Genomic DNA, 14493 nt, shown 5'->3' with positions numbered 1-14493 from the left:
TATACCTCATGAGTGCTAGAAGGTGTTTGGGTTTTGTTTTAGTTTTTAATTTTAAGTATAATTTAATTTTAAATGAATATTCTTATAAAATTTATTCCTTGATAATTTCATAACATATATTCTGGTTACTCTCATCTCCCTACCCTCTCTTGATTCCCTCCCACCCCAATGAGTTCCCTCTCCCTTTCCCCTCCAAGTCTCATATTCATGTCTCTGCACTGACATTCTTGTCAGCTCTGCAGAAAAGGCAATGAAGGGGAGTTCAAAGAAGGAGGGCCTTAGCCTAGGCCAAAGCACAAAGTATTATAGCTTCCTGGAACCTGAGTAATAACCACACATCAGTACCTTAAATAAACGAAGTTGATTCTGTCACACTTTTACATATGTCTGACATCAAAATGTTAGCAGAGCCGTTTTCCTTCTGCAAGGAAAGAATCCTTGCTTGCCTCTTCCTAATTCCTTTTGGTAGCCAGAAATACTCAGCTTGTAGACCTACCATGCTAATCTCTGCCTCTGTCTTCATTCACATGGCCTTCTAACCTGTGTGTGCCTTTAGACCTTCTTGTAAGAGCAACTATTGTTAGATGTATGGCCCAATACAGTCCAGCATAACTAATTATATCTGCAAAGATCCTGTTTCTAAGGTCAGACTCTGAAATTCTGGGTGAGCATGACTTTTGGAGAATATTAGACAACTCACTGAAGTTACTGGCCAGAAAATGATTGGATTTGAACAGATGGTTTGTTAGGAATTCAGAGCAGGCAGGATGAGACTGAGAAAGATGTTGAACACTAATTTCATTTGCTCTGCATCTGTCCTATGGATGGAGACGGCAGTGTGAGAGCTGCCACTTCCGTAACCTCAGCTCCATGCCAGACCGAGTTCTGAAATATCTGTGTACTATTACTATTATTCCTCAGAGGAGAAGTTGAGCACTGGGAGACTCAATGGAAGAATTACTCAGAAAGCAATGGAGTCATGATTTAGATGAGGGCATTTTCTGGGGCATTTCTGGGTATGACAGCCATTGCGAACTACCTTTCCCAGGCGGTGCATTTCCAAGAACATTTGACCAGAAGTACCTTCCCTCATAGGTGCTGTGAGGCAAGCTAAGGAGGAACTGTCTGACTTTAATTTCCCTCAGCTCTGGCCACTGGCCAGAAGAGCAAAGGAAGGCCTCCACTTGATGTCATTGTCCAACATCAGGACCAAAGGCCTCTTGTCATTGTGTGAGCTCGGCTATCCCTGCCTCGTTTTCTGGGAAATCATAGGAAAACTCCTGGATTTTGAAGTATAATTTGTTCAGTTTTTTAAAAAATGAATTTTAATTAAATTAGCTCTTTGACAATTTTATATCTTTATAACATATAGTGCATTCCGGTTACTCTGATCGCCACCCCCACCTCTCCCACCTCCCTTCCACCCCTGCTGTACACACCCCCTTCCCTGTGTGAGTGTGGAACTGGAGCTGTCCACTGGAGCCTGGTAGGCTCTTCCATGGATATTCAGCTGATGGCAATGACTGCCCCTCCCCCAGAAGCCAATGAAGCCAATAATTCAGCATGGAGAAGTCGGGCCCCATGAGTCTCTTCTTCCCAGTAGAGGCAACCTCAGCTGCCGTGGGATCATACCTGCAGTGGCTGTCATACCCAGAAGACAGCGCTTTACAACCCTTACTCCTACCTTTGGGCTCCCATGTTCCTTCCATCCATTCTTTTCTCATGCTCCCTGAGTCTTGGATATAAATGTCCTATTTAAGACTAAGCATGCAACTGTAGCTTATTCTCGGCACCAACAGCAACCATGAGCCTCTCTCTGTGTTTACTACCCCCATTGCGACCAGAAGATTCTCTGATTACAGCTGAAAGTAGCGTTGGTCTTCGGGCACAAAGATCAATATTTAGAAGGCAGTTTGTGGCCATGTAAATTTAGATACCAAACAGTAATAAGTTCCCTCATTTGATCAAGGGGACTGTCAAGAATAGACTTGGCCAGAGGGATTCCACAAGTCAACTGAGCCATCCCCTGTTTTCATCGGCCCCTAAGATGAGTGGGTGACACTGGGCAGTGCCTGGGCTTCATCCCAGCCTGCTCTCTAGCACCTTTCAACCAAGGCAACCAATCATCCTTTTTTTTTTCAGTATTAGGGGGTTTTACAGCATATAGGATTTTTAGTTTGAAAACCAGAACAGTTTAGACAAACTTAGAACATACTTTTCATCCTACTTACAGCCCCTCATACTATATTCTTCCAGCAAAGCCTCTGATAGCCTCATGGGGCAGGGCAGAACATCTGCCTTGATTAGCATTCTACTGCTCAGAGGCACCAGTGATGTCTTGATCCTGCAGTAAGATGGGTCTGGAAGGAGGCATAGGTGAGAATGAAGCTTTTGCTCTTTCTTACAGGTGAAGAGGATGAGGAAGAGCCTGAGATGCCAGTGGGGCCCCGGCCACGGCCCCTGTCTGAGCTGCACCTTAAGGAAAAGGCAGTGCCCATGCCAGAAGCCAGTGCGTTTTTCATCTTCAGCCCAAACAACAGGTGTGTAAGAATGACGAGGAAAGGAAGCTGCTTCCTCCTGGATCCGAACCTAGCACAAGACTGTATCCAACCTACAGGAGAAGCCTAGGTCCTCCCAGCTCCCCACGACTTATGTGGAGACACCAAGTCAGAAGAGTCCTGAATTGCTAACCAGTTGGTCTGTGCTTACTTCCTCCCCCGGGATTTCATGTGTGAATTCCTGTGTGCCAGCCAGTGGTTACCTCTGATGAGTCCGTTTACCTTAAGACTCTGGAGCTCAGCAGTACTGAAATTGTCCTGTCTGTGTATTAGAAGGACCCAGGAGACAGGCTCCTGAGGCTCAGGTGGTGCCCCACCTTTCCTGACGTCTCTTTCCTCTCCCTCCTTCCCACACAGATTCCGCCTCCAGTGCCACCGCATCGTCAATGACACCATCTTCACCAACCTGATCCTCTTCTTCATTCTGCTCAGCAGCATCTCTCTGGCTGCTGAGGACCCCGTCCAGCACACCTCCTTCAGGAACCATGTATGCACTCTGTTTTGTTCTCTGCACCCTGTCCTTCTGAGTGTGGAATGGGCCCACGGCTTCTGCTGCTGACTTCATTGCTCAGTTAGGAGGCCTGTTCTGAACCTCAGAATCCGTATACAGCGAAGAGTCCTTTAAGAGATTAGGACTTTGATAGAAAACCCAGCCTGGGAGTTTTCACTGAGCAAGTGAGCATGTACCCAAATGCATCTGGCTAGTTGATAATGGACAGTGGTCAGGCATCTTGTTGCCTGTGGATGTTCCCCAGGAAGCTCAAGTTGCCTGTAAGTCAACAATGTGGCCACTGGTTTCATGCCCTGCTCCCATTCCCTCTGACTTAGAAGGAGCATTGGCAATTAGGTGCCAATGGTAAGGCTAACCTTATATGAAAAATAAGGACTGTGATAGTCTTCAAGAGTAAATCTGTTTGGAGCTACCCAAGGCTCTAGTGATCAACATGAAATACTAAAATAAGAATTGCTCTACATTAAATATAAAATAAGAATTTGCTTCAAAATCCCAAAGCTTTATTAAATCTCAGCCACACAGGCATGGAGAAAAGAGCCACTCTCTAAAGCCATGTCTATAAACGAAGTTCTCAGCTCTGGGATTCTGCCCGCTCCAGGCTGTCTTGCTGAGTCAGCAGGAGTAGCCTCAGACCTGGTCCATCTCCCAAGATGGAATCAAATATCAGTGCTATAGCCTGTCTTCAGCCTGGGCTGACCTGGAGGACCTCCTTCCTAGGGCCCAAGGCCATGACAGCAGAGTAAATGTCCTCTTCTGACATGGGATGCCACAGCCACGTGAGAGCTGAGCATTCAAGTGGCCCTGCAAAAGCAAACCCATTCTCTGCTCTCTTGACCAACATCCCATGGTCTATTCTGGGTTTGTAAGTAAATTGGGTGGATGACAGAAGCATCCAGACAGGTGCTGTTGAGGCCTGGATCCTGTTGAGGCCTGCCCTGGAAGCTCCCCCTACCTGCCTGCAGACGCCATACCAAGGCAGAGCCACCTGCGCCAGCCCTGAGTGGGGACTCATGTGGGGAAGTCTTTCCTGTCTGTCTCCTCGCCTGTCTCCACGTGGAAAGGCTCTGGTGGTGTGCAGGGGATGCACCTTGTTTTGAAGTGCTTTTCCTTTTCTGGTGAACATCCACTGACCTCTCCCCTTTCCTGCTTGTGTCCTGCCCCCCCTCCCCATCCTGTTTGTTTTTGTTTTGCAGATTCTGTTTTATTTTGACATTGTTTTCACTACCATTTTCACCATTGAAATTGCTCTGAAGGTAAAGCCCCATCCCCCTCTCTCTTCCTTCCTCCGTCCGTCCGTCTGTCCGCCAGTCCCAGCTCTCTGCTGCTGTCTGTCTTGTTGCTAACACATGCTCCCGGTGGTGGTGGGTGCACTCTCAGAGCCACTAATCCAATTCTGCTTATTTTTCAGATCCTAGGCAATGCAGACTATGTCTTCACTAGTATCTTTACATTAGAAATTATCCTTAAGGTAATGCCCCCTGAGCCATGTGTCTCCGTCTCTCTGTGTCTCTGCTCTGTCTGGTGACTCTTCTGTTCCCTTCACTCTCTGACTCGGGTGTCCTCACTTCCTGCTGTCACTTTGCCCCCAGCTCAGATGCCAGGAGAGATCTCCTCTGCCACGCCGCTCCCTTTGGCTCCCTTAGCAGCAGGTCTAGGCCTAGACAAGTCACGCCCTTGGCTGTGTCACCCTGGGTGCTGCTCCGTCACTGCCTGCGCATGCTGGCTGTCAGCGGGTGCGCGGTGCACACGCGCTTGCATGTACCTTCTCCAGTCAGTCGGGGGCTGAGCCCTACTTGAAGTTCTCTCTCCCTCCTCCTGCCTAGAGGAAAGGCCACACAGGCTCTAGAAAGGCGAAACCTCTGGAGCCTCTCTTGGGAGACTTGTCATCAACACCTTCCTCCGTACCAAGGCCGACATGAGCGCCTAGCAGACGCTGGGGCCATGTAATAGTAATTAATGGTGGACCCGAAGCAGGATTGGGACCCAACATCCCAGCTGAGTCATAGAGCAGGCAACTAGAGGTTGCTTCTAACCCCTTGGGAACCCATTGCTCTAGCTCCCTGGTAACCTGCAGCTCAGAGGAGAGAGGTCTTTCTACAGGTGGTTACTTACATGTCTGCACCTGTTAATCAAGGCATGGCCTTGGTGGTCTATCTGAGCTGTAGGACCTTGGGTAATATTGGCTTCCTCTGAGCAAGGGGGAGGGTTTACCCTTTAAGGGAACAGAGGAGTCGTAGTCTCTGAGCACAGGCTCCAGCTTAAGCATCTTCCTGGGACGCTTGCCTGGGACACCCTCTCCCAAAAATCTCAGGCCTCTCTTTTAGCTCATCCTTGGGGTAGATACAAGCTGCTGTCCACTCTGAGTGTGCACCAGAGCCAGCTACAGACCTTTCTTTTCCTGACGAAACCCTCAGATCATGGCCAGCCTTTTAGTGGGCTTGGCATTTCTGAGTCATCCAGATACGACTTGAGTTGGGCAGTATCTGTGTGCCTACCAGGATGTCCTTATACCTCAGAGGCTCAGTGGTACTGACCCTTAGCTTCCCTTGCTACCACCTGGGTGGCTCAGATTTTTCTTTCCTGCTCAGAGAGAGTAGACAGGGGACAGATTCCTGGAAGTGGGTACCCAGAGCCGACATTCAAATTCCTCCTGGAAAGGACTCCCTTTCCATGGTGAGCCGCTTTGCTGCTGCACCCTAGACTCGAGGTCGCATGCAGGTGCTGGCAGATCTTTCCCAAGACAGGAGAATCTCTGAGACCCAGTTCTCAGGACCCCATGCCGAGCTTCACTTGAGGATTTCAATGGTGCTTTCTCCTTAAGATTGCCATGCAAGCGGAAATGAGAATCTCTGCAAGCATTGCCATGGCAAGCCCTCCCCCACTTCTTCCTTTGGCTTCCAGTCTCTTTTCCGCTCACTGTGCTTCTGAATACTCCTCCCTGCATTCTCAGCCCACTTCCCACACCTCCCAGTTGGGAGGCCCTGTATCATGCCACGGCACTGATTGTGAGGGTGCCCAGAGCATCATTTGCCCTAAGGGACTGTTGGAGGGTCTGGGGCCATTTGTCTTTAAAAGGACAGGACAGGTAGGAGCACACTAGTTAGTCCAAATCATGGAAAGGGCTGTTCTGTAGAAGAGAAGGAAAGTAGAGTCAGAACCAGCCAAGGAAGTGACAGAAGTGACAGGGTGACTTGTCCCTAGAGGTACACCTTGAGGAAGGTGATTGTCTGGGTTGGATGGTAGGAGACAACTTCACCCACAGCCCAAAGAACTTGGAAGTTTTTGTCTCATTCCAGTCCTTCCTCAGTACATAGATGCTTAGGCCCAGGCCTTTCCTGGGAAATGGCTTTAAGTTTTCAGGAGGCAGGGACCAGGTGGATGACAATCAGTAACACAGGGTAGAAGAAGGTCACTTGCACAGGTATCTGGACCTGGCTTTTTCTGGCGCCTTGAATGCACATAGACTTCAAACAGATGTTCTCTCTTCCAAGTATCTACTTGCCCTTTCTCACCCCATTCTTACTCTGATCTTACCTGGGCACATGTCCATTGCTCCCACCCAACATTCTCATGCATTCTAAAGGGCTGTTCTACTTCTCGGGTCCCAGACAAAACAAGCCCAAAGTCAAGAGACAGAAGTTGTGCTGTGAGCCACATTGTCCCCCTGTCCAAAACTTTCTGGTGAATATGAACTGTGGCAGCCACTTAACTCTACTGTCTGGGGTCCAGGTCTTCACAGAGATGTAGGACAGTGAGCCCTCCAGATTGTAGTCTTTGGGAAGGATCTGTAGCCATATTACCCCAGAACCCTTTATATAATCTCTGCACTTCTAAAAACTGCTACAGAACACAGATTCCCAAGTCCCCTGTGATCTCCTGCTGCTGGAGATAAATGGAAAGAATTAGGTCACAAGAGCTATTTTTGCCAATTTTCCCATGTTGGCTTTTGTATTGGTCTTTTGGTGTACCACCCTGGACATGCTCTGATTCCAAAGAGAAAAACTGAGCTCCAGATGACCAGGAAACTGCTCTTGGTCTCTCAACCATCCATTCCAGTTTTTTTCTTGGGCAAATGTTTCATAGCCTATAGCTCTATACAGGCTCCTCCTGGGTATCTGTGAGCCTTCATCTCAGTCAGCAAAGTGGGAGTATACAGGGTACAGTTTCTTACAAGCATCGTCAGCTCAGGAGGCAATGTTAGTGAGACCCTAAAACAACAATCATGAGCTTACATGTTCTCGTTCTGAACATTTTCAGAGAATGTTCCCTTTGCTTTACTGTATGACCCATGCAAAAACATGAAATATCACTCACACCATATAGATATGGACACAACTTCTCTTGTACAAGAAGAATATAGATTTCAAACCCAAGTTATAGTGAAAGAGAACACCTAGGTGGAGCTTGTCATGTGCAGAAACATGTCCTAAGTAATTTATGTATACTTACTCCACTGATATCCATAACCCATGGGGCAAGTGTTACCATTATCCTAATGTGCAGATGAAGAAAAGGAGTCACAGAAAAGTTAATTTTTCTCATGAGGCACATGAAATATAGTAGAGTTGGGCTTTGAATCCAGGTCATCTGGCTTCAGAGCCTGTATTTTATACCACTGTACCACCTTGCCCCTCTGAACATAGTTCCTACTCTTTAAAAGACTCCATATATAGTCCAGAAGCCAGACAGTAGCATTGAGCTTATACATTTGACAGAGATCCTAAGCACTACTGAGACCAATGTGTAGAGAGAGGCTAACTATAGCTATTGGTACAACAGAGATTTTCTAGAGTATGGGATTTTTTTTAATGGTGGATCCAATTAAGTCCTGGACAAATCAGAATGGTTGGACACCCATCTGGGCATGTCTCATTCTTCCATTGATGCCTAGTGTCTCAGCTGGCCCTGAGGGCGAGATGTGGAAAGGAAGTTAGGAGGCCTGCACACAGTGGGAACATAACCTAGACGGAAGCAGCAAAGGACCCTGCAGGGTGAAGCCATGTTGGCCTGGGGATGAAGGACAGTGGAGTGTTAGAGAGGTGTCGTGGTGCCGATCTGAAAGGGCTTGGGTTTGTCAGAACTACTCAATGTCCTGAACTGGGGAAGTTCCTCGGTAGTTGAATGAATGGTGGAGGAGTTTCCTGGCACTGTGTCACCTTGGATTCTTCCTGCTGTCCCTGTGCAGTGCTTGGGCTCTTCCCCGGGGATGCGGATGCAGGAAGCGTGGCGTCTGGGCAGGTCACTCACTCGTGCTCTCTCCCTTCCTGCAGATGACGGCCTATGGGGCTTTCCTGCACAAGGGCTCGTTCTGCCGGAACTACTTCAACATCTTGGACCTGCTGGTGGTCAGCGTGTCCCTCATCTCCTTTGGCATCCAGTGAGTCCCTCAACCCAAGATGTGGGCACGCAGCTAGGAGTGGGGTGTCAAAGAAGTTAGCCCAGCCCCGGAGGGCCTCCTTGCTGGACTCTCACAGTGTGACTGTGATTGGAATGGGGTGGGGCCTCATATAGCTAGCACACAATGTTTGTTTTGATTCTTTCTCCTCCCCCTCCTCCCCTTCCTCCTCCTCCTCTTCTTCCTCCTCTTTCCCTTCTTTCCTTGTGGTACTTGAGATTGAACACAGGACCTAACTTGCTAGGCAAGTGCTCCACCACTGAACAACAGCTACCACTCTTTTTACTTTGTATTTGGCATAGATCACACTAAGTTTACCCAGGCTGACCTTGAACTTAGGACTTTTCCAGCTCTAGCCTCCTAAGTAGCGAGGATTATAGGCCTGCACCACCAGGTCCACCTTAATTTCTTATATCTATATCTTTCATGGTCTGATACCTGGGGTGTATTGATCCACAAGAATTTGTTTAAATGTCTAGATTTTTGTCAAGGCAGGTTCAGGCCCCATGATAAACAAACAGACATCTGCGGTATCTTCCTGTCCCTGAGTCTCTTTCACTGTGAATAAGGCCTGGGGCTGCCCTAGAGCTGCCAAAACCTGCCATTGCTCTGACCTACCCTGGCCTAGCTCAGCCTCTTTCTCCGATTCCCACTTCTGTCTTCAGTCAAGGCCCACACACACACACACACACACACCAGGGGGGCGGGGTATGTATGCACTTCTGTTATAGAAAGAGGAGGGGAAGAGAGGTTGAGGAGGAGGAGAGTGGGAGCACTCATTCTTAACCTTAGCTGCACAGAGGAACCTTCTGGGCAAGTTAAAAAGAATGCCTTTTTCCTAGCTCTTACCCCTGGAGGTTCAGATGCACAAGGACAGGGTATGAGTTGTAAAACTCTCCAGCTTGAGTCCCTCTAAGGTCAAGTTGCAAACCTTGCTCAGGTTTGAAAGAAATTTGATTCTGAGTTTCTACCTATTCTAACAGCTGTGCTTATTAGTCCTACACTTTGAGTTTTAAAACATTTTCACATATCTGTTCTTCTATGGTACACACACACACACACACACACACACACACACACACACACACACAGACTCATACCTACAAGGTAAGCAAGGAAATGCTATTATAAAATTTGGTGTTCAGGACATTAAGAGACTAAGCCAAGAAAGGATCGTATCTGAGGCATCTTGGGTCTCCCTTCCCAAGGATGGTTCATGGCTAGCCTCTGTTGTGATATGGGGGCCATGGAAGTGAGACCCTTTTCTCTGGTCATCAATTATGTTACCTAAAATTTCTCCCTGGGAGCCTGGACATCTAGATTCCCACCTCAGTGCTACCAAGATCACTGTTTCACTTTGAACCAACAATTCCTCTTGGTTGTTTTGTTTCGTTTTGTTTTCAAATCTGTCCTTTAAATTATTTCCATTGTGATGCGGTGCAAACTGCCTGCCTCCCAGGGATGCTGTGGGAACAGCGACAGAGAGGAACTTCCTTTGTGTCTTTTGAAATAAATTCCATAGAACCAGAGAAATTGGATTTTTGTACTAGCTCCCTCTTGACAAAGGAAGAAGAAAATCAGCACTTGCCAACACATCAGACCCTCTTTTTGGTTCCCAGGCAAGGTTGAGTCCTCTTGTCAAATGCTGGAGAAGATGCCTTAATTAGACAGCACCTTGGGTCAGAATACACTTCAGACACTGCTCAACACCTGAGTGTGGCTAATGACTTCTACTTGGGTTGGACAGATGGAAACCATCTAACCATCTCTATGAAGGGCTTATGGGGGTACCTGTCACCACTCCCCACCAGGAAGTAACCCAAGGCACCCAGATATTCTGGCATGACCTTGTCATTCCGTGTTTCTTGGGACACCACTTTTTCTTTTAAATTGTTTCTGGCACACCACTGCCTCATGGAAGTCTAAGCATGTCCTGAACCATGGTAGAATTTAGATATTGTAGTGGGTAATGACCCAGGCACTGTGTTTGGAAATATTCCAGGATTCCTTCCCCATGTCTACCACCTCCAATCACAAGGTCTGAAGTTTCACCATCAATGTGCATTTATTTGGTATATAATGTGGTGATGTCTTCGGCAGGCAAGATAGTGAAAACTGCCATTTTACTTGCTAGATTTATAATATGTTCCAAGTCCCTACTACTGATATCCATAAATTCTCTTTCAATCCCTGAAACAATCCTTGGAGCTAACTACTGTCCCATTTTCCAGATGAAAAACCAGAGTACAGAAAATTAAGAAATGTGTCCTGAGTGATTCAGGTGGCAGGTCACAGCAGTGGGGAGTGTAGATACCTCTTAAGTCACATATTTTATTGCCAGTGACTTGGTTTTTGTACCCCAACCTTTTCTATACCAGGTCAAAAGAAGGCCTCAAGCATGCCAGGCAGGCCTTCACCCTGAGCTGCCCCTCTCCTTCTTCTGTGTCTTTACTATCAGGAAAGTCCAGGGTCACAAAGAGGCCACAGGTTTTTAGCAGTGAGTGATAGAAGTTCTCAGTCCCCAAAACAGAGTCTACTCTCTTTGTCTGTCTATCTATCTATCTGTCTGTCTGTCTGTCTGTCTGTCTGTCTGTCTGTCTGTCTACCTACCTACCTACCTACCTACCTACCTACCTACCTACCTACCTACCTATCTATCTATCTATCTATCTATCTATCTATCTATCTATCTATCTATCTATGTATCTATCTATCTATCTATCTATCTATCTATCTATGTATCTATCTATCTATCTATCTATCTATCTATCTATCTATCTATCTATCTATCTATCTACCTATCCAGTGTCCATCTAAGACCAGTCAGTCACAGCAGCATCTGCCCAGGCCACTCTCTGCTCTAACCCAGGGAGGGGAACTGACTGCCCACCCTGTTTCTCTCCCAGGTCCAGCGCAATCAACGTTGTGAAGATTTTACGGGTGCTGCGGGTCCTCAGGCCCCTGAGGGCCATCAACAGGGCCAAGGGGCTAAAGGTAAAGGGAGAAGGTCTGCGTGGGCAGCCATCAATGCAGTAAACATTAGCTCTCCCTCTGGCTGGTGGCAGCGGAGGTGACAGATGGGCTACAGGATGGATAGATGAGTGTCTACCATGGTAGAGTCAGTCTTAAGCAAAACGTTTCAAGGGGTTGCCCCCTCCCGCAGATACCTCAGGTGATGAGTCAGTATCTGTTCACCTGATGCTTGGCAAGGTCGACACTGAGGCTGGTCCCAGGTGTCTAATTTGCATCAAGAGAGCATAAGCCAAGAAGTTGACTGACTTGATATAGACAGAGAGGGGCCAAGATACTAGGAAGTCACTGGCCCTCCCTTCCCAAGTTCTAGCATCCATGTAGTGTTGAATGGGTCTCCTAACTGGTTCCTAGGAGGGAGGGCAGTTACAGGGCTGGCTCCAGGGAGTGGCCTTCAGAGCAATTGAATTTCCCTCATTTGTTCCTTACCTGGCTCAGCAGACAGATGTCACAAGGCACACACAGTACTCTTCCACTTAGGTAGCATTCAGATAGGTAGGACTAAGACAAGGGAGGAGCCATTTTTGAGTTAACTATCATACCGTTTGGTTTTCCAAACCCTTGTTAATGCAACGAATAAACAAACAAACAAATGAAATCCCACAGATTTTCCCTTAAAGAGAATAAGAGGTAGTTTATTTTGGAGACAAATCTGAGTAATCATAATCTGGGTGCTCCAAATACCATGTTTCTGTTGGTGTTTAATTACTTGTTCATTTACTGTTTGGATTGGTCTACGGCGTGGCGGGTTTTCTCCTTGTGGAGCTGTCATTCCTCACTCTGATTGATTGGCTCCCCTCTCCTCACTTCTCCGCCATCACATCCTGCCCGCTTCCCCGTTGTTTCTCTCCGCCCTCAGGACCTGCTTCCACTTTCGTACCTCACGTCTTCTGCTATCCCTTCCTCGAAGCCTGTCTTCCCGTCTCGTTGTCCCCTTTCTTGTTTCCTGCCCACATTTGCTCCCACCTAAATGCACAGACTTCATTAGAAGCCAAGGTCCAAATGAGAGAACTTGCAGTTGTCTTTCTGTGCCTGGATCACCTTACGTAATACAATAGTCTCTGATTCTATTCATTTTCCTACAAATTTCATTAATTTTTCTTTATGTTGGAAAAGATTCTACTGTGTATATGTACCACATTTTCATTATCCACTCATCTGAAAAGACCATGTTTTCATGTGGTATCAGTTGTTTTCTTTTGAAAAATTTATACTTGTTTTCTTTTGAAAAATTTATAAACATATGTACAATGTATCACAGCCTTATCCATCCCCCTCCTTTCCTACCCCCTCCCCACCACCTGCTGCCAATATCTCCCATCTCCCTCCTAATTTCTTGTCTTTTTCTTAACTCACAAATTAAGTCCAATTAGCGCTGCTCATGTGGGCATGTGGAAGAGGGGTATCTATTGGGGTGTTGGCAGTCTACCAATGGCCAGCCCCCACTCTTCTAAGGAAAATGGCTCTCTGTCCTGTCCCTCAGCAGCCATTAAGAGCCATTAGCTCCTCAGCTAGGGTCAGGTATCAGGAGCCCCTCCCCCTCCGTGCTGGAATTCATAACTCTTTTGATAAAACTAGTGGGATTTCATAAGACTTCTTCATATAGCCTTAATTTTTGGCTAGCCCACTCACTGCCTCTGATTTTCCCACCCTCCTTGTTCCCGTCTCCATCTCTCAGGATCCATGACCCCATTCTTTCATGTGTGTTCTACTCTCCCATTTTGTTATAACGTGTGCTTTGGTGTCAAGGTCATAGTTCCCATGCGGCTTCTTCACGCACACTTCATTTCGCTTCACCCTTTCCCCAGCCCCTTGTTTCTTCAGCCCCATCACTGCCACACCTGCTTCAACTTTTCTGTCCCCAATGTCTCCCTTCTCTACTTTAATTCTATAATCTATCCCCTCTTCGTTAGTGTATTTCCCCATCCATTCGCCCGTTGCTAATTCCCAGACTTCTATACGTGCTCCAGGATAAATACACAGAACACAATATTTGAAGCTAACAACCAACATATAAGAGAAAACATACAATTTTTGTCTGTCTGAGTTGGGGCTACCTCATTTGGTATAATACTTTCCAGATACATCCACTTTTCTACAAATTTTGTAATTTCATTTTCTTTACAGATTATGTCTCTCTTTAACAAAGATGCATCTTGGTTGGGGTTCTTTTGCTGTGATGAATGCCATGACCAAAGGCAACCTGAGGAAGAGTTTATTTAAGCTTACAGTTGTTGCCCATCATAAAGAGAAGTCAGAGTAGGAACTCAATGCAGGAACTGAAGCAGAAACCATGGAGGAATACTGCCTACTGGCTTACTCTTCGTGGCTTGCTCAACCTACTTTCTTATTCAACTGAGGACTACACATACAGGGGTGGCACCACCTCCAGTGGGCTGTGCCCTTCCACATCAGTCATTAGTCAAAAAAAAAAGTCCCGTAGGCTTGCCTACAGAAATCTGATGGAAGGAAGCGTTTTCTCAATTGAGGTTCCTCTTCCCAGATAACTCTAGCTTACTTCAAGTTGACAAACCACCCAGGACAATTGGCCCCTTGTTAATTTGACACACAAACATAATGCTATTAAACCATGAAGTTTCCTTTCTCATTTATCTCTAAGATGTCATATTAATATTAATATCAATATCATAATGTAAAACATAGTATCACTTTATAAGTCCCATGGTCTTTAAATTTTTCAGCATTTGAAAGTCCAAAAGCTCTAAAAATCCAGTATTTCTTTAAAAGTTCCATCTTTTAACTGTAGGCTCCTATAAAATTCAAACTAAGTTAAATACTTTCATATTCCAAGAGGGAAGAACCAGGGCACAGTCACCATCAAATAAAAGCAAAATCAAAAGTAAGCAGTGTAAAAAGTTAAATGTTTTGACATCTGGGCCTCACTCATGATCTTCTGAGCTCCAGCTCATCTCATAGGCTTAGGCTGGTCCTTGGTGCTCACCCCACGGTATTGTTATCTCCAGTATTCTGGGGTC

The 14493-nt window shown here is 46.5% G+C and overlaps 1 protein-coding gene across 45 annotated transcripts in view; it reads left to right on the top strand.

Annotated features, from left to right (window-relative positions):
* Positions 1-14493, top strand: part of Cacna1c (calcium voltage-gated channel subunit alpha1 C) — a 658960-nt gene that overhangs the window by 563431 nt on the left and 81036 nt on the right. For 17 of the 45 annotated variants that reach the window (XM_076567723.1, XM_076567725.1, XM_076567727.1 and 14 more), the window contains 6 exons: positions 2408-2540; positions 2916-3045; positions 4266-4325; positions 4481-4540; positions 8343-8449; positions 11374-11461. In XM_076567723.1, coding sequence (XP_076423838.1) covers positions 2408-2540; positions 2916-3045; positions 4266-4325; positions 4481-4540; positions 8343-8449; positions 11374-11461 — 578 coding nt within the window. The remainder of the gene's footprint in view (positions 1-2407; positions 2541-2915; positions 3046-4265; positions 4326-4480; positions 4541-8342; positions 8450-11373; positions 11462-14493) is intronic. The other 28 variants (XM_076567728.1, XM_076567747.1, XM_076567742.1 and 25 more) reach the window with 3 other exon arrangements.

The sequence above is a fragment of the Peromyscus maniculatus genome, chromosome 3 (genome assembly GCF_049852395.1).
Source record: "Peromyscus maniculatus bairdii isolate BWxNUB_F1_BW_parent chromosome 3, HU_Pman_BW_mat_3.1, whole genome shotgun sequence".
Lineage (NCBI taxonomy): Eukaryota > Metazoa > Chordata > Mammalia > Rodentia > Cricetidae > Peromyscus > Peromyscus maniculatus.
Note: the sequence above shows the minus strand (reverse complement) of the source record. Positions and strands in the feature narration are given on the sequence as shown.